Source organism: Impatiens glandulifera, chromosome 4 (assembly GCF_907164915.1).
Source record: "Impatiens glandulifera chromosome 4, dImpGla2.1, whole genome shotgun sequence".
In the NCBI taxonomy this organism is placed as follows: Eukaryota; Viridiplantae; Streptophyta; class Magnoliopsida; order Ericales; family Balsaminaceae; genus Impatiens; species Impatiens glandulifera.
Genome location: NC_061865.1, coordinates 11,066,976 through 11,084,480, shown reverse-complemented (window position 1 = coordinate 11,084,480; position 17,505 = coordinate 11,066,976). Strand labels below are relative to the sequence as shown.

Below are 17,505 nucleotides of genomic sequence, written 5' to 3'. Positions count from 1 at the left end.
CATCATCAATTTTCCAGTCTCCATTAAAGAGGAGAAAAATACTCACATACATGTGATCTGCAATTGATAAAAATTCACAGAAGTCAGTGTTAATTGTGCAAAATGCATCTGACGAAGGCGAAGATGCATCTGTCGAAGGCGGAAAATGCATCTGTCGCAGGTGGAAAATGCATCTATCGTAGGCGGAAAATGCATTTGTCGCAGGAGAAAGATGCATATGTCGCAGACGAATAATGCATATTCGCCTACGATAGATGCATTTTCCGCCTGCAACAGATGCATCTTCGCCTTCGTCAGATGTATATTCCACCATAAAACCATTCAACCACGCTCTAAAACCATTCAGCCACTACCTAACCTAAACCTTAAACTCTAAACGCTAAAACCCTAAAACATTCTTCCATTTCAGCATGAAACGACGGAAATACGGAAAAACTAACCGGAAATGTTGAAGACGTTTCGGCGTTGCCTTGGCTTCCCGGTTTCCTTCGTTTTGTTGGTTCACCTGAAATGATGAAGGATGTTGGTTGTTGCGATCATGAAAGGGAATGGCAAATTGGAGAAAAGGAAAACTGAAACGAGGAGGTTGGGAGAGGGAGGGAAAAGGAGAAAATAAACTGAAAGGGACCCATTTTTTATTTTTTATTTAGGGACAAAAGGGACTTTTTCCATGGACAAAAGGTTACATTTGCAAAAATTATATGTCCTATGCTAAATTTGGATATAACCCTATCATCAGAGTTATTTCGTCAAATTCTCCTAAACTTTTTATTTTGTTATTGAAAATAATTCTAGTTGAGTTATTGATACGGTTAAGTGATAGTCGAACAGTCAACCCAAAAACAGGTAAGTTTCAACTTACATAAATATTTACCATAGTAATTAAGTTTTCAACCATTAACTACAATACATGGTCTTAACTACGATGCATGGTTAACAATTTGGCTATGACCTAATAAACCGATTGTACCATAATTCAAATAGGCTAAAATTCTAAATATCTTGTAACTCTTTTTTTCAATAATGAAATTTTTGTACATTTTGATAAATTTATAGAATATTTTTATAAGTTGGTATGGTTGATAAGAATCAAAATTGAGATGATGATAAATCTCTTAGTCCAAATATGTTTCCACTTAGTTAACATTTGTTATATAACGAGAGATTTATTATTACTATTTGCATGAAATATGTCATTTTGTTTATAAATGCAAAAACTCTTATAAAAGAACAAATTTTGACAACAATCAAAACATACCAATATAAACACTAACATCACATGAATGAAATACATAAACAAATAAAAAAAACAATATTCAAGTCATAAGATTAAGTAATTAAGCTTAAAACATGACTACTAAATAAGATTTTACATAAACATATCATCTAGGTGTTCACAAAACAAAATAGATGAAGTGATTTCAATAGTAGATAGAGAGTGTCACATATCCTATGTTGTAAGAGATATTTGTAAAAACCCTAAACTTAAAAGCAAGAGAAGTTGAATATGGAATTATAGACCATTGGGTCGTACATTGGGTTACTACGAGAAAATGTTGTTGACATTGAACTTACATGTTAGAGATTTTAATGGAACACCATTTCTTTTCTAAATGATAGAAAAATATTTTTATTTATTTAAAAATGTGCCTTTTTAACTAAACTAATTTATAATACAAATAGTCTAATAAATTAAATATTTATTTTATCCTTTATACAAAATAATAAAAATAAAACATAAATACACTTTGTTGACTTTATAAATGCAAACTAAAATTAGATAGGTGACATTGAATTTTGGGTCAAACAAAAAAATTACCGAGTTGAGTCAATTTAGATCGATTATTATATATACAGATTTAACTGTTATCCATGCTCATAATATATGGATTAAATTAGGTGACAATTTAGGTCATAAATTCAACCCGATTGATATATGTGATGCACACGGATAAAAATAAAAACAAAATAAATTTAAAAAAAATTATAATAATATGTATTCAGTGTTTAAAATTCTTAATAAATCACGAATAATATATTAAAATAAAAAATAGAACTTTCATTCCACATTTTATTTACTTCGGTAAAACAACTTATCTTCTCATATATTTCATCACATGTTTTTTCCGAATAAACATCTCATCTCGTAACATTACACTTTGGTCAATCAAATATTTAGTTTATATTTGTTTAACGACTTTCAATTGATATCGGCCTGTTATTTCTCGACAAACCACCCATCAATCACACTTGGTTAAAGGTTGTACTTGTTTTTGTTAAGTTGCAAGTTCGAAACATACATATAACATTTTTAATTTTATTTTTAATCGTTTTAAATTTATGAGTGAGTCAACCCACAATCCGACCCAAATATCCATTTATTCTCACATATATATCCAAATTAACCACAACTCTGGACAATCTGGATACTTTAAAAATTAAGTATAAATATCTTTATTTAAAATATCAATACAAAAGAAAGAATCAAATTTTAACATTTTTTATTAATTAAAACCCAAATTTTCATGTTAGAAGTTGATGCCCTAGTTGAAATGAAAATAACTCTTAAAATGGTAAAGAAACTCTAAATAAAAAAAGAGAAGGGTCAAACCTAAAAGAGAAAAAAGAGTTGAGCTGAATTAACATTCTTCTTCTTACTCTCACCCACCCATCCCCATTTCCTCTCTTGATGATACCATTTGCAGTAGTACTAATCTCTCTTTCTTCATCTTCTTCCTCAAACCTCAATTTCAATCCAGACGATTGACCGCACTTTCCCCTTTCTCTCCGTTACTCCATCTCCCGTCTCTTCGCTTCAGACTTCAGGTACGTCTTTCATCGATTCATTCATACATTTTGTATTCTCGCTTTATATCTCCAATTCTCGATTCGCCTTTACCAATGTTAAACTCTTAATCCTCTCGATTTTCATCTCCTAGGGTTTTTCAACTCATTCTATGTTTCTAGGTTTTCGATTCAAATCAAAATCGTAAGATCCCTGAATCTGAATTTGTTCTTCGTCTTCTCTACAGAATTCGGATTCAAATTATGTCACAAGGATTTGCAATCGAGCTTTACTTCGATCCAGCTCTAGAGAATCAGGTATTGAAATCATGGAACGTATTGGCTCGTCGTCAAATCAGTACTCAACTAATCGAGATTTCATCTAGGCCACACATCACGCTGTTTTCAACTCCCTACGTTGAGCCTTCAAAGCTTATAAACGTTGTGAAATCTCTAGCTAACAAGGAATCAATTTCAATTTCTTTCTCGTCAATTGGTAGTCTTCCAAATGATAACAATGTTCTCTTTATTGCACCAACTCCAACTACTGCTTTGCTTCAGTTTCATTCTCAGCTGTTTGAAGCTCTTAAGAAGGAAGGTGTTGAAATTGGTGATGAGTATCATCCTGATTCTTGGATACCTTATTGTTCTGTTGCTGAAGAATTGCCTAAAGGTCGAATGGCTGAAGCTTTCACTGTTCTGCGAGATCTTAAGTTGCCTGTTACCGGTTTCGCTACTGATATTGGTGTTCTTCAGTTTTCGCCCGTTAATGAACTCTTTTCGGTTGCACTAGGTAGCAATATTGAAGCATGAAATCGCACTTTTATTTGTTCTCATTTATGACAGTTTGATTGGGGTAGCATTATAAAGAACTTTGCTTTCATTGCTGATTTAAACTGCTTCTTCTTATACATTAATTTAATTTAGTCTTTTAGTCATCTTACATAACATGAAATACATAAATTTATTAGGTCAGGTTCAAGTTTTTCTTCGCTTTCTCCTCAAATTGGGCATGGCTCTTAGCGAGAGTCTTACTTCTTGTTGGTCATAATCTTCTTCCAAATCCTTATTACCAGACAATGCAGCATCTTCAATCTGATTTGAGATTGATTCAGTTTCTGGTTGAACAGGAGGAACCTTGCTGACTTCATCTTCTTCTTTGTCCAAGCAAAACCCGCCTCCCATTCCGAGGTAATCTGAGGATTGACCTAGCTCTGTTTCAAACAGATCATCTTCTTTAGGAACCTTGTTTACTTCATCTTCTTCTTTGTCCGAGCAAAACCCACCTCCCATTTTGAGGTAATCCGAGGATTGACCTAGCTCTGCTTCAAACAGATCATCATCTTCTTTAGGAACCTTGTTTACTTCATCTTCTTCTTTGTCTGAGCAAAACCCACCTCCCATTTTGAGGTAATCCGCTTCAAACAGATCAGCGTCTTCTTTACGAACCTTGTTTACTTCATCTTCTTCTTTGTCCGAGCAAAACCCACCTCCCATTTTGAGGTAATCTGAGGGTTCTGCCATCTGGCCAAGTTGATCATCATCTTCTTTAGCTTTAGATCCTTCACAGACTTCATCTGCTTTACTCAGTTCATCATCAATTTCCATAATATCTGGATTATAACTCACAGCCTTTCGTGTTCGAGTTGACTGTTACAGTTACCAGACAAAAAAGAGTTGTTATTGATAGAAAACTGCATTAAGAGCTTATTTGATGTTGGTAAGAAAAAAATGGTAGTTGGGTTAAATGGCTAAACTAATATTTTGAAACCGTACCTTCCTTAATTCGAACGGTGCTGCTACTGCTCCACTTTGCGATTCATTATCATATCGATCATCTGGATTGCTTTCTGATGACAAGTCTTTCTTCTTCCTCCTCTTCTTAGCCACATTTTGTCTCTTATTGGGTCTGTTTTTACCTTCTGTTTTAGACATAGGTTCACAGTTTCTTGCTTCTTCTAGAGAGGAAACTGCAGGAATAGTTTCTTTGGAGTGCTGCTGCTCGGCAGTTGATCCATCTTCCATAGTTTCGCTTTGTTTAGCCTTCCGTTTCTTTCCTTTCTCAGAATGTTGAACTGGCTTACCGACGATTCCTTTGACAGCGTTTTTAATTCTCTTACTACGAATTTTTGCAAATTTTTCGTTAAAACTATAAAATGCTTCCATTCGCAGTTGAGTCTTCATCATCCACAGCCAACAAAAAAAACATATACTAAAATCAGTTCCATCCCAGAGATATAGAAGTTTAAAGGAAACTATAGGAAGTTGTTTTAGAATATGGAATTCTAAACAAAAATATAATTTAGCAGTCTCTAAAGTCGAAAAAACATCATGCTAAAAAATTTGGCTTAATTCAACTAGCATCCACTTAACTCGGTAATATAATACATAGACAACTTTAACCCTTGAACTAAATCAAATTACTTTTAAGAGCTCATTGACTTGGAAAAAAAACACCTTGTTTGATAAAAAAAAACGGGTTATTTGTATTTAAAATTTAATAAAAGTAAAGGTATTTTGATATTTTTATTGATAAATTAAGTAACTGAATCGTTAGAAAAATAGTGAAGTGATAGAGATAGAAGTTTTAAAAAACCTTAAAAAAATCAAAATAACTCAAATAACCCAAAAATTAAACGCAATCTAAGTATTTTTTCTACGACCCTTAAGGCTTAGTATTCATATCTAACACTTAATTTTCAATTTTATGACCGAGCCTGGAAGTAAAAAGGAGGTGAAGGAGAGAGACCTCGTGTTTGTTGTACTCTTTGAATACAGGTAGTAACAACTCGTCAGCCTTCTGATAATTCCATCCAAACTTTTCTGAACAAAGTCTGTATTTTTAGACAAGAGTTCAATTAGAGGATCCAAAACATTGTTAATTCTCAAGCATATGAGCATGCTGCAATTGGATTTGAAATTAAAATACCGAACTAACAAAGTCAAATAAGAAGATGCAGCAATAGTTATTTCCAAATCCAAGTTCACAGTTCCATATAGAAATTGAACTTACTTGCGAAGAATAGAGAGGTCTGGCTTTCTCCAAGAGAAAGACTCGGTTGACTTGTCCACTTGTGGATAAGCATACGCAGCTATTACAGCTTCACTGGGAAAAGTCGAGGGAATATGCCAGTTCTTGCTCACATTTCTCTGTAAAAGGGAAAGAAAATTGCAAGCAAACATGTTATTGATCACAAACTAAATACTTGAGAAATGAAATAATGGGTTGATTGAAGCCTACATGTTTGTCCATAAATATTTGCTTTACGCTTTGTATGTCATCGGTATTCTTGGTCCCACTGTTTGAACCCTTTCTTGGAGTAACAGATCCTGTTTTCACATCGGTATTCTTGGTCCCACTGTTTGAACCCTTTCTTGGAGTAACAGAGCCTGTTTTCACATCAAGCTTTCCCAGAATGGCTGGATCAGGTGATTCAATCCATTCACGAAACTTGGAGAACCCATCGTCTTCAGGAAATGCATTTATAACTTCGATGGCATTAACAATTCCAATGCCGCTGCAGCAAGATAATCAACATTTGTTATCTTGGTTAAAAATCACAATGATCTAAAAAATAATTTGTATTTCAAATGAAATAACAAAAGTTAGAGTATAATGTATTTGGATAATGATTTATTGAATACCGCACCTTACACCTTCAGTATAGTCACTCCCAAGAAGAAGAGCTATGCGGATTAGTTTCTCTCTGCTTAAACCAAGTTCGCTATCAATGTCCTGTATGCCATAAAAGATATGATTTTTTGCACGAAACCATGAAGAACGAAGGAACAGGAAGAAAAACTTAGATGTATCACGTACTTCCATGAAGTATGTTTCAACATATTTGCGTTCGTCAAATATATTCTTGTATACATGGCTTGCTCCGAATAAGAATGCATCCGAGTCATCTGTAACAACTCCATCAACAAGGTTTGCAAGTTCCAAAAATGCACACTGAGCTTCAGCTTCCATGGGTGCAATAATGTATGGTAAGCCAAACATTTGAAGCAGCTCCTGAGATCAAGCATAAGTGTGTTATGAATTATGATAGATAAGGATCAATTAACTCCCCAAAAAATGATTTTAAAATGCATGAGGCCGCAACCTGACATTCAGCGAACATTTCAGAGCTAACTGATTCTGCATTACGCTCGAGTCTTCTTTGCTCATTTCCGAGATCTGCGCGTTCTTGATCTAAATTTTGTATTTCTTCTTTCAATGCTTCGGCAGTTTCAATTGAATTCATTGCATCTGTATCAATAGGCTGTTCCCACAAACTGTCAAGATCACTTGAGTTTTGAATTGGGGGCTCTTCCCTTTCTGCTGTCTTGCTAAAAGAAGAATGGGCAGTAACCTCAAAGTCAAGTTTTGAAGCACCATCCAGAATAGAATCAGACATATCACCAGATATTGGATTAGTATTTTCAGGACCTAGCATATTAGAACTATTTACTTTGGCATGCATCTGACCCTGAATATTGGAAGAAATTACTATCTTCTCTCCACTCGACGGTACTGTATTCTCTTTCATCATTTCTTTCGGTTCTTTAAGTGAAAATGACACATTCAAATGCTGGACCTCATCGCAGCCATTGGAGCTCCTCACAGACAAATCATCAGCATTATCATTCAGATTATTTATGGCATGAAGAGTGGAAGAAATTACAATCTTCTCTCCATTCGATGGTACTATCTTCTCTTTCATCATTTCTTTCGGTTCTTTATGTGAAAATGGCACATTCAAATTCTGGACCTCATCGCAGCCATTGGAGCTCCTCACAGACAAATCAGCAGCATTATCATTCAGATTATTTATGGCATGCTGGTTATCAATTCTACCAATTCCAATCAAAAGACAATCGGGCGATTTTTTTGGAGTGTGGACATCTTCTAATGGACTATTTGATTTGGTCCTATCACCTCTTACAGGACTTGATTCAAGGGAAACAACTTTGTTACCCATTTCTCCATCTTCTTCAAGTTTAGAAAATTCTGAATCAGCAGATTTCTGACATTTCAACTCCTGAAGGCTTCTTCTTATAGCTTCCTCGATATCAGCTTCTTCTTCCAAAGTACCTTTTGAGGTTTCTCCTAATGCAGATGGGTGTAAAGAAATAGAATTTGGAACAGCAGAATTTCCCTCCTCCCATTCTACATCACCAGTGTCACACTTTTCAAAAGATTGTTGATCATGACCTAAAAAATCGTTTTTTACTGCAACCGGTCCTTCCTCCCAGTCAAAATCTGAATCAGGATCATAAGAGTTCTTTTCGGGATTAATTTCAGTAGATTTATTGACTGCATGATCTCCTCCTGCCACAAGCTGAGCAAACAGATCATCATCATCATCATTCAGAGTCTTGCTTTCCCCATCATCCTCAAATGATATCTCAATCGATTTTTCATTCTTAAAAATGAAAGGATAATTTTTCTCGCCAAAGCTAGGAGGTCTGTTACTAGCATTATCTGATGTTTCATTAAGCTCAGGGTTATCCAAATCGATAATGTTTCCCAGTTTGTTACTGGTTGCAATCGTATCTGTGCAATTTCTATCCTGCTCAATCTCTTTCATAAGGTCAAGATTTCTTTGTAAATCTCTTGTCATGCGTATTCCCATGGCTCTCACTCTACTGAATCGAGTCCTCCCCCTCTCATCAACATATGTCTCCACATCTTTATTAAATTCTGTACTAGAATTATTCATCGTTGCTCCATTTGTAGCACCAGACATACTTGTAGAAGCCACACTGGACACAGACTTTGAAACTGGAGGTTCTGTTGGAATACGAGGTAGTTCATTGTTGCTTCTCTCAATTCCAGCAGATACAAGAGCTCTGAATTGTCAGAGATTCAGGAATTCAGAAATTAGTACAGGAAGCAATAACTCAAAAGAGGTGCATCTAAGTTTTGATTCTTCTTATGAAGTGGTAGATGTTTGATAATTGTGTATCGAATATGACTACAACATGTTTACTCACTGTTTATCACCGGTGAAAGAAGAAGAGAAAATGAATTCTCTATTTGCTTCAGATGCTATTCGGGAAGTCTGGACACCATCACCTAGAACCTTTCCAGAAGCTGATTTTTGCACTTCATGAATCTCACGTCGAAATGCCACAGTTTTAAGATAGGATTGAATTTGTAATTCTGAAAATTTTGCAGGAGCCTGGAAAGACAAAAATAAATAAAATCTTGATAAAAAAAGACAGTTTCCAATTATTATACCTTTTTGACATAATAAACTAAAGATTGCAAGGAGAAACAAATAAATTGATGTTAGAAAATGTACCACCATCAAAATAGATCATACTTTGATAATTGCACCAAATATGTTGAATTCTAATACAATAATAGCGTTCATCTAAGTTCACAATCACAACCTGGCATATAGATAAATTATAGGGATTGCAATTACTTAGGTCTCCGTCCTATGTGAATGAAAATAGATCACCGCTGTATTAAAGAGCTACAAACAAATCTATCAATCAACATGTGTAACTTGAAATCAACACCCACCTGCTTGACTTTCTGATACTTTTGTCTATTCTCTGCCATCAACCTTTCCCTCATCTACAAAAAGGATATCCAAAGACAGTATTCAATCAACTTGAAAAGTATCTAACATATGAACCCGCATTCACTTGCCTGGACGAGGAGATCAAGTTGCATTGATGGAGGTAAAGCAGCTAATATTGCAGGATCAACATCTCCATTTATTGTTGGCTGCAATAAAAGTGAGTTAAAATCCGTTGCCTTTCACTTTTTCAGTACTATAGGTTCACACTCACAACTATCATCTCTTCATCTTCGTCTTCTTCTTCTTCTTCAACGGAAAAATCTCCTCCAGAGGTCGATGGGTTAGTAGGAAAGCCCCCATCTTCCTCCGCAGCAAGGGAAGCTGCCAACCTTAATCATCTCAAAAGTCAAAACAATGAAAAATCAGATCATCACATGTTGAACTGAATGTAAAATCGGTAATAAGTAGACGAGGAAGCTTACATTTCATCAAGGGCCTCCTGTTTCTTATTATGTTTTCTCCCCTCATTATCATCTGAAGTGTTTACTTGACTAGTTAAGATCTTCTTACCTTTATTATCATTCATTTTCCTTTGGTTCTCAAGTTCATTAGCCAGTTCTTTCAATCTCATTGCCTTTAACTATTAATTCGAATCACGAATCAGTCAGATTCAGCGCGATATCAATCAATACAGAGTATAGAATAAAGATCCTCACATGATTGAGAAGTAATTTCTCAGCAGTTTTACGAATCTTAGCCTGAGCATTCTCACGTTGACGGCGACGTGCAATGACGGTTCTTCTCTTGAGAGCAGGTGTTCCACCGTCGAAGACGAAAACAGGCTTGGTTCGAAGGAACAGAAGTTTGCAGATACGGCGAAAGAATCCGAGTAAATGTGCATTTCTCACCATTTCACCTCTATCATCTCGCATCGCCTTCATGAACTGTACCATCCAAATACTAGCATCTGCAAGGAAATTGATCACTTTAATCTTTCCTCAATCAATGAAATTAGGGTTAAGGTTAGGATTGAGATAATCGGCAAACCAATTGCGAGTTTCTTTCCGGCTAAGGTCTCGACGGAAACACGACGGCCGACCGGAGCTAGAAGCTCCCATAGACCGTGAACACCCATGGCTTTTTCACGAGGTTTGTACGACGGTTATTGTTGCCGCGAACGCAAACGCCAGAGTTTACAAGCAAACGAAGTCGGCGTCCTGAACAATTAACTACTTTGTTTTTTTTTGAAAGTTGATTAAATCACATTAATTGTAATGTTTAATCTTATAGTATAATTATATAGAGCAGTTACCGGGATGGTAATTGGGAGATTCGGGTCGGGAATCAAGTTACTATTCTCGATTTTTTACGAAAATTTTAAATATAAATCATTACGATTCCGATCGGGAACTATGTTTTTCTGTAGTACACGTGCGTGCGTAGAATGTAAATATCATTCTCGCTCCAAACTCTCGTTAATATATTTTGAGTTTTTTTCGATTCGTCTTGATTCTCGATCAAAACAAAAAATACATCCTCAATTCAAAAAAAAAATAAAGTAAGAGTTGATGGAAAAAACAATTAATTTAATATAAATATAAGAAAGGATAAGGTGTTACAAATAGGTCACTTTAGACCCAAAATTGACCATTTGATATACATAAATTAAAAGAGAAAGACAATACAAATAATTGGAAAGATTAACCTTAATTATGTAAGCATCTATATTTATCCTTTTTATTTTCTTCAATTGTGGCTTAGAAAAAGAATAAACCAACAATGGCAGAAGTAAATGCAACCACCGATGTCGATATAAACTTCAAGGTGGTTGCATCGCTCGCGGGCGCATCTGCATCAGGTCCGCCTGCGCCCGGGGAAGGAGATGGTGCGCCCGACATTATTGGTGAGGATGCAATCGATCCAGAAGGTCCAGGTGGAGAAGGTGGTGATGTCATACCCGCAACTATTGGTGCCTCGGATATTGGTCCACCCGACAAAATACCTGGACTCGAAGCGGGTGATGGGCCTCCGGCCGCACTCTTGGGAGTTGAGGCCGGAGAACCCGATGGTCCAGGAGAAGATGCTTTGGGTGAGATGGCACCCACAACCTTGTCTAGTGTTGGGGAGGGACTTGGGGCGGTCCCGTTGTGGGAAGCGGACGTAGCGTTTGAGCTAGATGGAGACGTGGCGTTTGAAGAAGGACTCGAGGCGGGAGATTCGGACGAGACGAAATCACTGAAAAACGCAAAGAATACAATGATGGAAATGAAAACGAGTTCACGGGCCATGTTGGAGAAATGTAAGTAAATGTTTTTTGTTTTGAAAAAAAAATAGTTAGAAAGATTATTGAATAGTATTTGATTAAAATGTGTTGGAGAAAGGGTGGAAATTGTGGAGAATATGAATGAATGGATTTGAAAGAAATGTTGGGGGATTTTAAATAAGAAATTGGATTAATGCGAAAGTGGCGGGAAACCAGAGATGGAATATTTTGAGTTGTTATAAGCGCAAGTGTTGGATAACCTCTCTATATAATAGCCAACATTATGCTAAATATAAACATATAAAATCATCCCATTTTAATTTCATATAATTATGTGTATAAATTGTAATATATATATATATATATATTAAGTATCTTGGGCTTTTTTTTAATATGGGGCTTTTAGAAAATGAATTATTTAGGATGAATTATTAAAATATTTTTTTATATTTAAATTAAAATTTATAAAAAAAATAAAAATATTTTATTTAAAGAATTAATTGATTTAATGATTAGAATGTTGGTAATATAATAATATATGATTTTTGATTTTTGTTAAGTAATGTAATATATGAAATATTTTTTAAGTAAGATGATATGATTTATTTTTAATTAAAAAACAAACAAAATCTTTGAATGAAGATAGTTTTTTTAAGTTAAGAAAACAGTTGAATAGTTAATTGAAGCTCAAACTTTAAAGATTATAATATAATAATAGAGGATTTAACTATTATAATTTTAGTTATTCAAATTTTTTAATAAATAAATAAATGTTTTTATTTTATTTTTTTAATTAATTTATTAGATTTGTAAGAACAAAACAACAATTATATATATTTTTTTATATTTCAATATATTTTTACGCATTATACATTTATTAAGATATTCAAACCGTATTTGGTGTTTTGAATACGTATATCTCGAATAATACTAAATTTAAAATATAAATTTGTCCAAATTAGTAAATCGTACATAATGTTATCTCGTTATTAATTTGTTTATAAAATATATTTTTATTTAAAAAATTTCTTACATTACTATTTTTGTAGCTACACAAATTAACTTTAACAAATTAGAACGAATAAATTTAAAAAATAATACTTAATTTTAAAATTATACGTCTAAAACGTCTATAAATATCATTTTATTTTAAAACGTGACAAATTAATTAAAAAATAAAAATAATATATTTTTAAAACTTTCTGTCAATTTAGGAAAAAAATAAAATTACTAAAATTTTGATATTGAGTCTTATTCGATGAAAACGACCCAAATTCGAATATCAAAATAATTGAGCATCGAGAAAAATTAATATTATAATTATTTGAAAAATATTGATAAGCGATCATTTTAAAAATTTGTATTTTTTTATAAAAAGATTTAAAATGTATGAACATATAATAATAATAATATTTTTTGTTTAAAATAAAATAAAAAATATTTTAATAATTTAATTGAATAATGTTAACTATAGAAGATGAAATAATCACATGTTTTGATTGTGGTTAAATTTTAAAAAAAAAATAAGGCCTTAATCTTTTATAAAAAATTATAGATAAATTATGTTTAATGAAATATAATAAATTCATTTGAATTACTAAAATCACATTAAATTGAATTATGAGTCATGTTTTTAAATTTTAGATCATAATTTGAAAAAAAAAAAAATATATATATATATATAAACAATAAATGAAGTATTAAGAAAATTGACCTTTTCTTAATGATATCATATTGTAACAAAAAAACAATTCATACCAATTGTATTAGATATTCGACCTGTTTTCCAACCCTAGTGGAAATGCAATAGTTCTTGTCTTAAAATGAAACCAATAAAATTCGATCATATATAAATCAGTCTTCTTCATGCATACATGGCTGAGAAACTCGAACTTTCTCGAGTACAAAACCGATTTTTCGACATTCATCTTCCAAACGGTTTACTTGTGAAGGTCCATCATTACACAACACAACTACCGCACCTCCACTTCCTGTAAATTTCGAAGCTGCACCCAATCTTCTACAAACTTCCACCATCTCTATGTTTATCGCACCAAGAACATCCTCTCCAAACATCATCCTGCAAATGTAAATATATGGTTTTTTTGAAAATGCAGGCCAAAACAAATAGAAGTTGATAAACAAAATATATGTACCTTCTTAAGTCAAAATTACGGTTCATGAGGCTGGCGAGTTTGGCATAGTTCTTTTCAAGCAAAGCCTTTTGTCCATCTAAGGCTATAGTTGAAACTTCTTCCATTGAAGATATTATGAAGTTGTCGCCATTAAGCCATCTTTGTCTAACACTACTGTGAACCTGCAAATAGTCGGTTCTAATATATGATAACAATCCTCCATTAATTAAGAATTTGGAATTTTTTTATTTATCATTACTAAGAAGAAATACAAGATATGACTGCAAGAAAATTAATGATCAATGAGATGAAGAAGAAAAATCAAAATGAGGAATGTTTTGTAAGTTATTTTTTTGAAACCAGAGTTTATTCTTTGAAGGAAACTAGCATAACATAAGTGAAAATTGAACTTGAGACCTTTCGTCTTATAGGTAAGGATCGAGCTGGATATTTATTTTCAGTGCTGAATCCATTTATCATGTGTTTCAAGAAACTTGAAATGCAAGTTTTCTTAGATCTCTTTGATCCATGTTGAAAACTAATGGGAGCTTGGGACAAAAGTTTTTTTTAGCGAATATTGCAATTACGTTAGACTAAACTAAACCATTTCAATCCAACTCATGACATCATTTGAAACAAATTAATCACACAAAAAATAACAGGAAAACATTAGATAAACAAAAGAGAACATGAAATCAAAGCACCAAATCAAAAGAACTTAGATCAACGTGGATCTCCACTCTCTTGGTTGAGCGAGCATTGTCCCGAAGTATCTATTAATAAATGTAAGATTTTTCCACTGAAAAATACTTTGATTGAAGTGGGGTCATAGCAATGGAATGTTGTGCTAGCCTCCCTTCCCCCCCAAAAAGGAAGAAAATAGGTTATTTGTGGGATTTCAATGTTGTGTGATATCATAATGCACAAAGTTCACATACCAATACATAGTAGTGTTTCAGTAGTAAGTAATTTAGTGTTTCTTCGGATTTGTAGTTTATCTAATAACAACCTCCGTCCTCAATTATCTCGTGTTTTCTAGGTTTTTGCCTACAGTTTTCCTTTATGGTTGCACGACGACAACTTTATTAATACAAACTTTAACATTTCAAATAAGGAAAGAGCAAGATGAGTTAGGCAATGCTAACCTTTCCAGAATCACTAGGATTCTGGGCATAGATAAGATATAGAGGGGGAAGAAGATTGACATCCATGGGCGTATAAACTCCGTGCCCAAATTTGTCCATATACTCCTTGTTAAAATCCTGTATCAAAACAAAAACAATAACAAAAACAAAAGAAGAAGATTATATATGTTATTACAGAATAAAAGGAATTAAGAAAGAACCAAATGCAGACCATATAAACAAGTCCTCCATAGATCTGTGCTACCCTGTCTTGCAGACCAGCAACAATCCCTAATTCTCGTTCAGCTGCGAGGACAATGCTAGGTCTGATCTCTAACTTAATCAAATGCCTAACTTTGTAGAAGTCGAGAAGACAATTTAGAGCAGCAGATACAATAGCACTTGAACCAGAAAGCCCAGTCTGTAGATCCCAAAAAATGCAATTAGGAATTTTAATAGACATTAGTTCAACTGGAATCTAATCTACAAGCTTGTTCTTTATCATCTCATTGCAATGAGTGGATGTCACTTTAGGTCAAACATAACAGAATTCGAAGAAGAAGAAGAATTATAATAATTTGGTTAGAAATTAGTTCAACTGGCATCTAATCTACAAGCTTGTTCTTCATCATATAATTGCAAAGAGTGGAAGTCACTTTAGGTCAAACATAACAAAATTCGAAGAAGAAGAAGAAGAATCATAATAATTTGGTTAGAAATTAGTTCAAGTGGCATCTAATCTACAAGCTTGTTCTTCATCATATCATTGCAAAGAGTGGATGTCACTTTAGGTCAAATATAACAGAATTCGAAGAAGAAGAAGAATCGTAATAATTTGGTTCTAAATTAATTTAAGTGGCATCTAATCTACAAGCTTGTTCTTCATCATATCATTGCAATGAGTGGATGTCACTTTAGGTCAAAGATAACACAATTCGAAGAAGACAAAGAATCATAATAATTCAGTTAGAAATTAGTTCAAGTGGCATCTAATCTACAAGCCTGTTCTTCATCATATCATTGCAATGAGTGGATGTTACCTTAGGTCAAAGATAACACAATTCGAAGAAGACGAAGAATTATAATAATTCAGTTAGAAATTAATTGAACTGACATCTAATCTACAAGCTTGTTCTTTCATCATATCATTGCAAAGAGAGGAAACACTTTAGGTCAAACATAACAGAATTCAAAGAAGAAGAATCATAATAAGAAAATGGATTCGTAATTATGCATCTTCTTCACCTGCCGCGGGATATTTGTGTCGTAAGACAATGTAAAATTACGTTGATGAAGATCAATCTTGTTCTCATTACAATGATTATGAAAAACTTTACAAATTGCCATAAGAAGACGAACACCTCCATAGTAACCTTCCGTGTTTAAACGATCAACCTGTTAAGGATCGCGATTGAGAATCGACAAAACATTTATGAGCAAAAAACAAATAACGCACCAAGTTTGATAGAGATTTGAACTGGACGAAATCGTGAATAGGATGAGGAGTAACGATGAGATGTTCGGAAGGAACAAGACGGACGGAAGCACTGAAGTTGTCAATGGTGAAGGAGATAGTACGGCCATAGTAGACATCACTTGGATTTCCGAGCAAGCCTATCCTCGCATTGGCCTTATGCTCTATTGCCGACGCCGCCGACGACGATGATTGAACAATCGATCCATCTTCTGCCATCTGATTGTTTAGCTCCCAGTATCAATCAATCAATCAAACTGGATTGAGATTTGGATCGGTATCCCCTTCGTTGGAAGATCAGTTTGAGCATATACTGAAAATCAATGCGAAGATTTTGCTATAAAATCAGTAAATCTAGAATTGAATTCAACAAGGAAATTTATGAATATTATCCATTAGTCAATAGTTTGGATTGAGTAAAGATAATTTTCATTAAATAGTTTATTTTCTGATGTGGGATAATGTTATTACAGAAACTATATTTAAGTTAAATTTATTTAAGTTAATTTTATCCCCGTCTAAAAACAGAATAAAAAATAAATTAACGAGGTTTAAATTATTGTCATATCATCTAGATAGGTACTTTTTTTTTTTGTTTTTTTTTTTTTTGTTTTTAATGTAAGTCATTTTATTCATCGCATCATGCCTCTTCTTCAGTGCGTTCATCGAAGTTCGGCAACGAATGTTCATCTTTTAATCTTGTTATTGTTTTATGCGGTGTTATTAATGGAGGCGGAGAAGATGGAGAAGAACGGAGCTTCGAGTTGTACTACGACGACTACGCTAGTTCTGACATTCGATCGCTTGCTTTATCAGATATTCTAATGAAATCTAGTTTATAAGTATGTAAAATGACTTATATTAAAAATAAAAACCTATGTGTCTAAATGATATGGCAATAATTTAACGTCGTTAACTTTTTTTTATTATTTTTAGATAAATATAACATAATTTAAAAGTTTACTGTTTTTAGACTGAGATAAAATTAAGAAATTATAATCTCATAGTTAAATATATAATATTTTTCTTGAAAATTTTTTTTATCAATATTTTTGATATATTTAAAATGTTAAAAATATTAATTTTTTTTAATAAATACAGAAAAAAAGATGAGATATGATAAGAATAAATAAGTAAAATTTAAATGGTCATTAAAAAATAATGAATTTTAATATTATTGATATTAATAGTATAATAATATTACATA

General features: G+C 33.2%; 3 protein-coding genes across 3 annotated transcripts; 1 reads left to right on the top strand and 2 right to left on the bottom strand.

Annotated features, from left to right (window-relative positions):
• Positions 1-2,612: 2,612 nt before the first annotated feature.
• LOC124933487 lies at positions 2,613-3,694 on the top strand. Its single transcript, XM_047473895.1, has 2 exons — positions 2,613-2,826; positions 3,033-3,694. The coding sequence occupies exon 2, from the start codon at positions 3,049-3,051 to the stop codon at positions 3,595-3,597; it is 549 nt and encodes a 182-aa protein (XP_047329851.1). The 5' UTR covers positions 2,613-2,826; positions 3,033-3,048; the 3' UTR covers positions 3,598-3,694.
• On the bottom strand, positions 3,647-10,511 carry LOC124933486 (DNA repair protein UVH3). The gene is made up of 15 exons (XM_047473894.1): positions 10,350-10,511; positions 10,019-10,269; positions 9,785-9,942; positions 9,574-9,691; positions 9,431-9,508; positions 9,302-9,355; positions 8,764-8,951; positions 6,891-8,619; positions 6,605-6,799; positions 6,435-6,520; positions 6,026-6,302; positions 5,798-5,934; positions 5,534-5,618; positions 4,561-4,962; positions 3,647-4,434 (listed from the first exon to the last, which is right to left on the bottom strand). Exons 1-15 carry the CDS (start codon positions 10,435-10,437, stop codon positions 3,763-3,765), a joined length of 4,518 nt encoding a protein of 1,505 aa, XP_047329850.1. The 5' UTR covers positions 10,438-10,511; the 3' UTR covers positions 3,647-3,762.
• A 2,788-nt stretch (positions 10,512-13,299) lies between these two features.
• LOC124934455 (glucuronokinase 1-like) lies at positions 13,300-16,682 on the bottom strand. Its single transcript, XM_047474993.1, has 6 exons — positions 16,281-16,682; positions 16,070-16,219; positions 15,057-15,245; positions 14,846-14,962; positions 13,722-13,882; positions 13,300-13,645 (listed from the first exon to the last, which is right to left on the bottom strand). The coding sequence occupies exons 1-6, from the start codon at positions 16,515-16,517 to the stop codon at positions 13,420-13,422; spliced, it is 1,080 nt and encodes a 359-aa protein (XP_047330949.1). The 5' UTR covers positions 16,518-16,682; the 3' UTR covers positions 13,300-13,419.
• Positions 16,683-17,505: the final 823 nt, after the last annotated feature.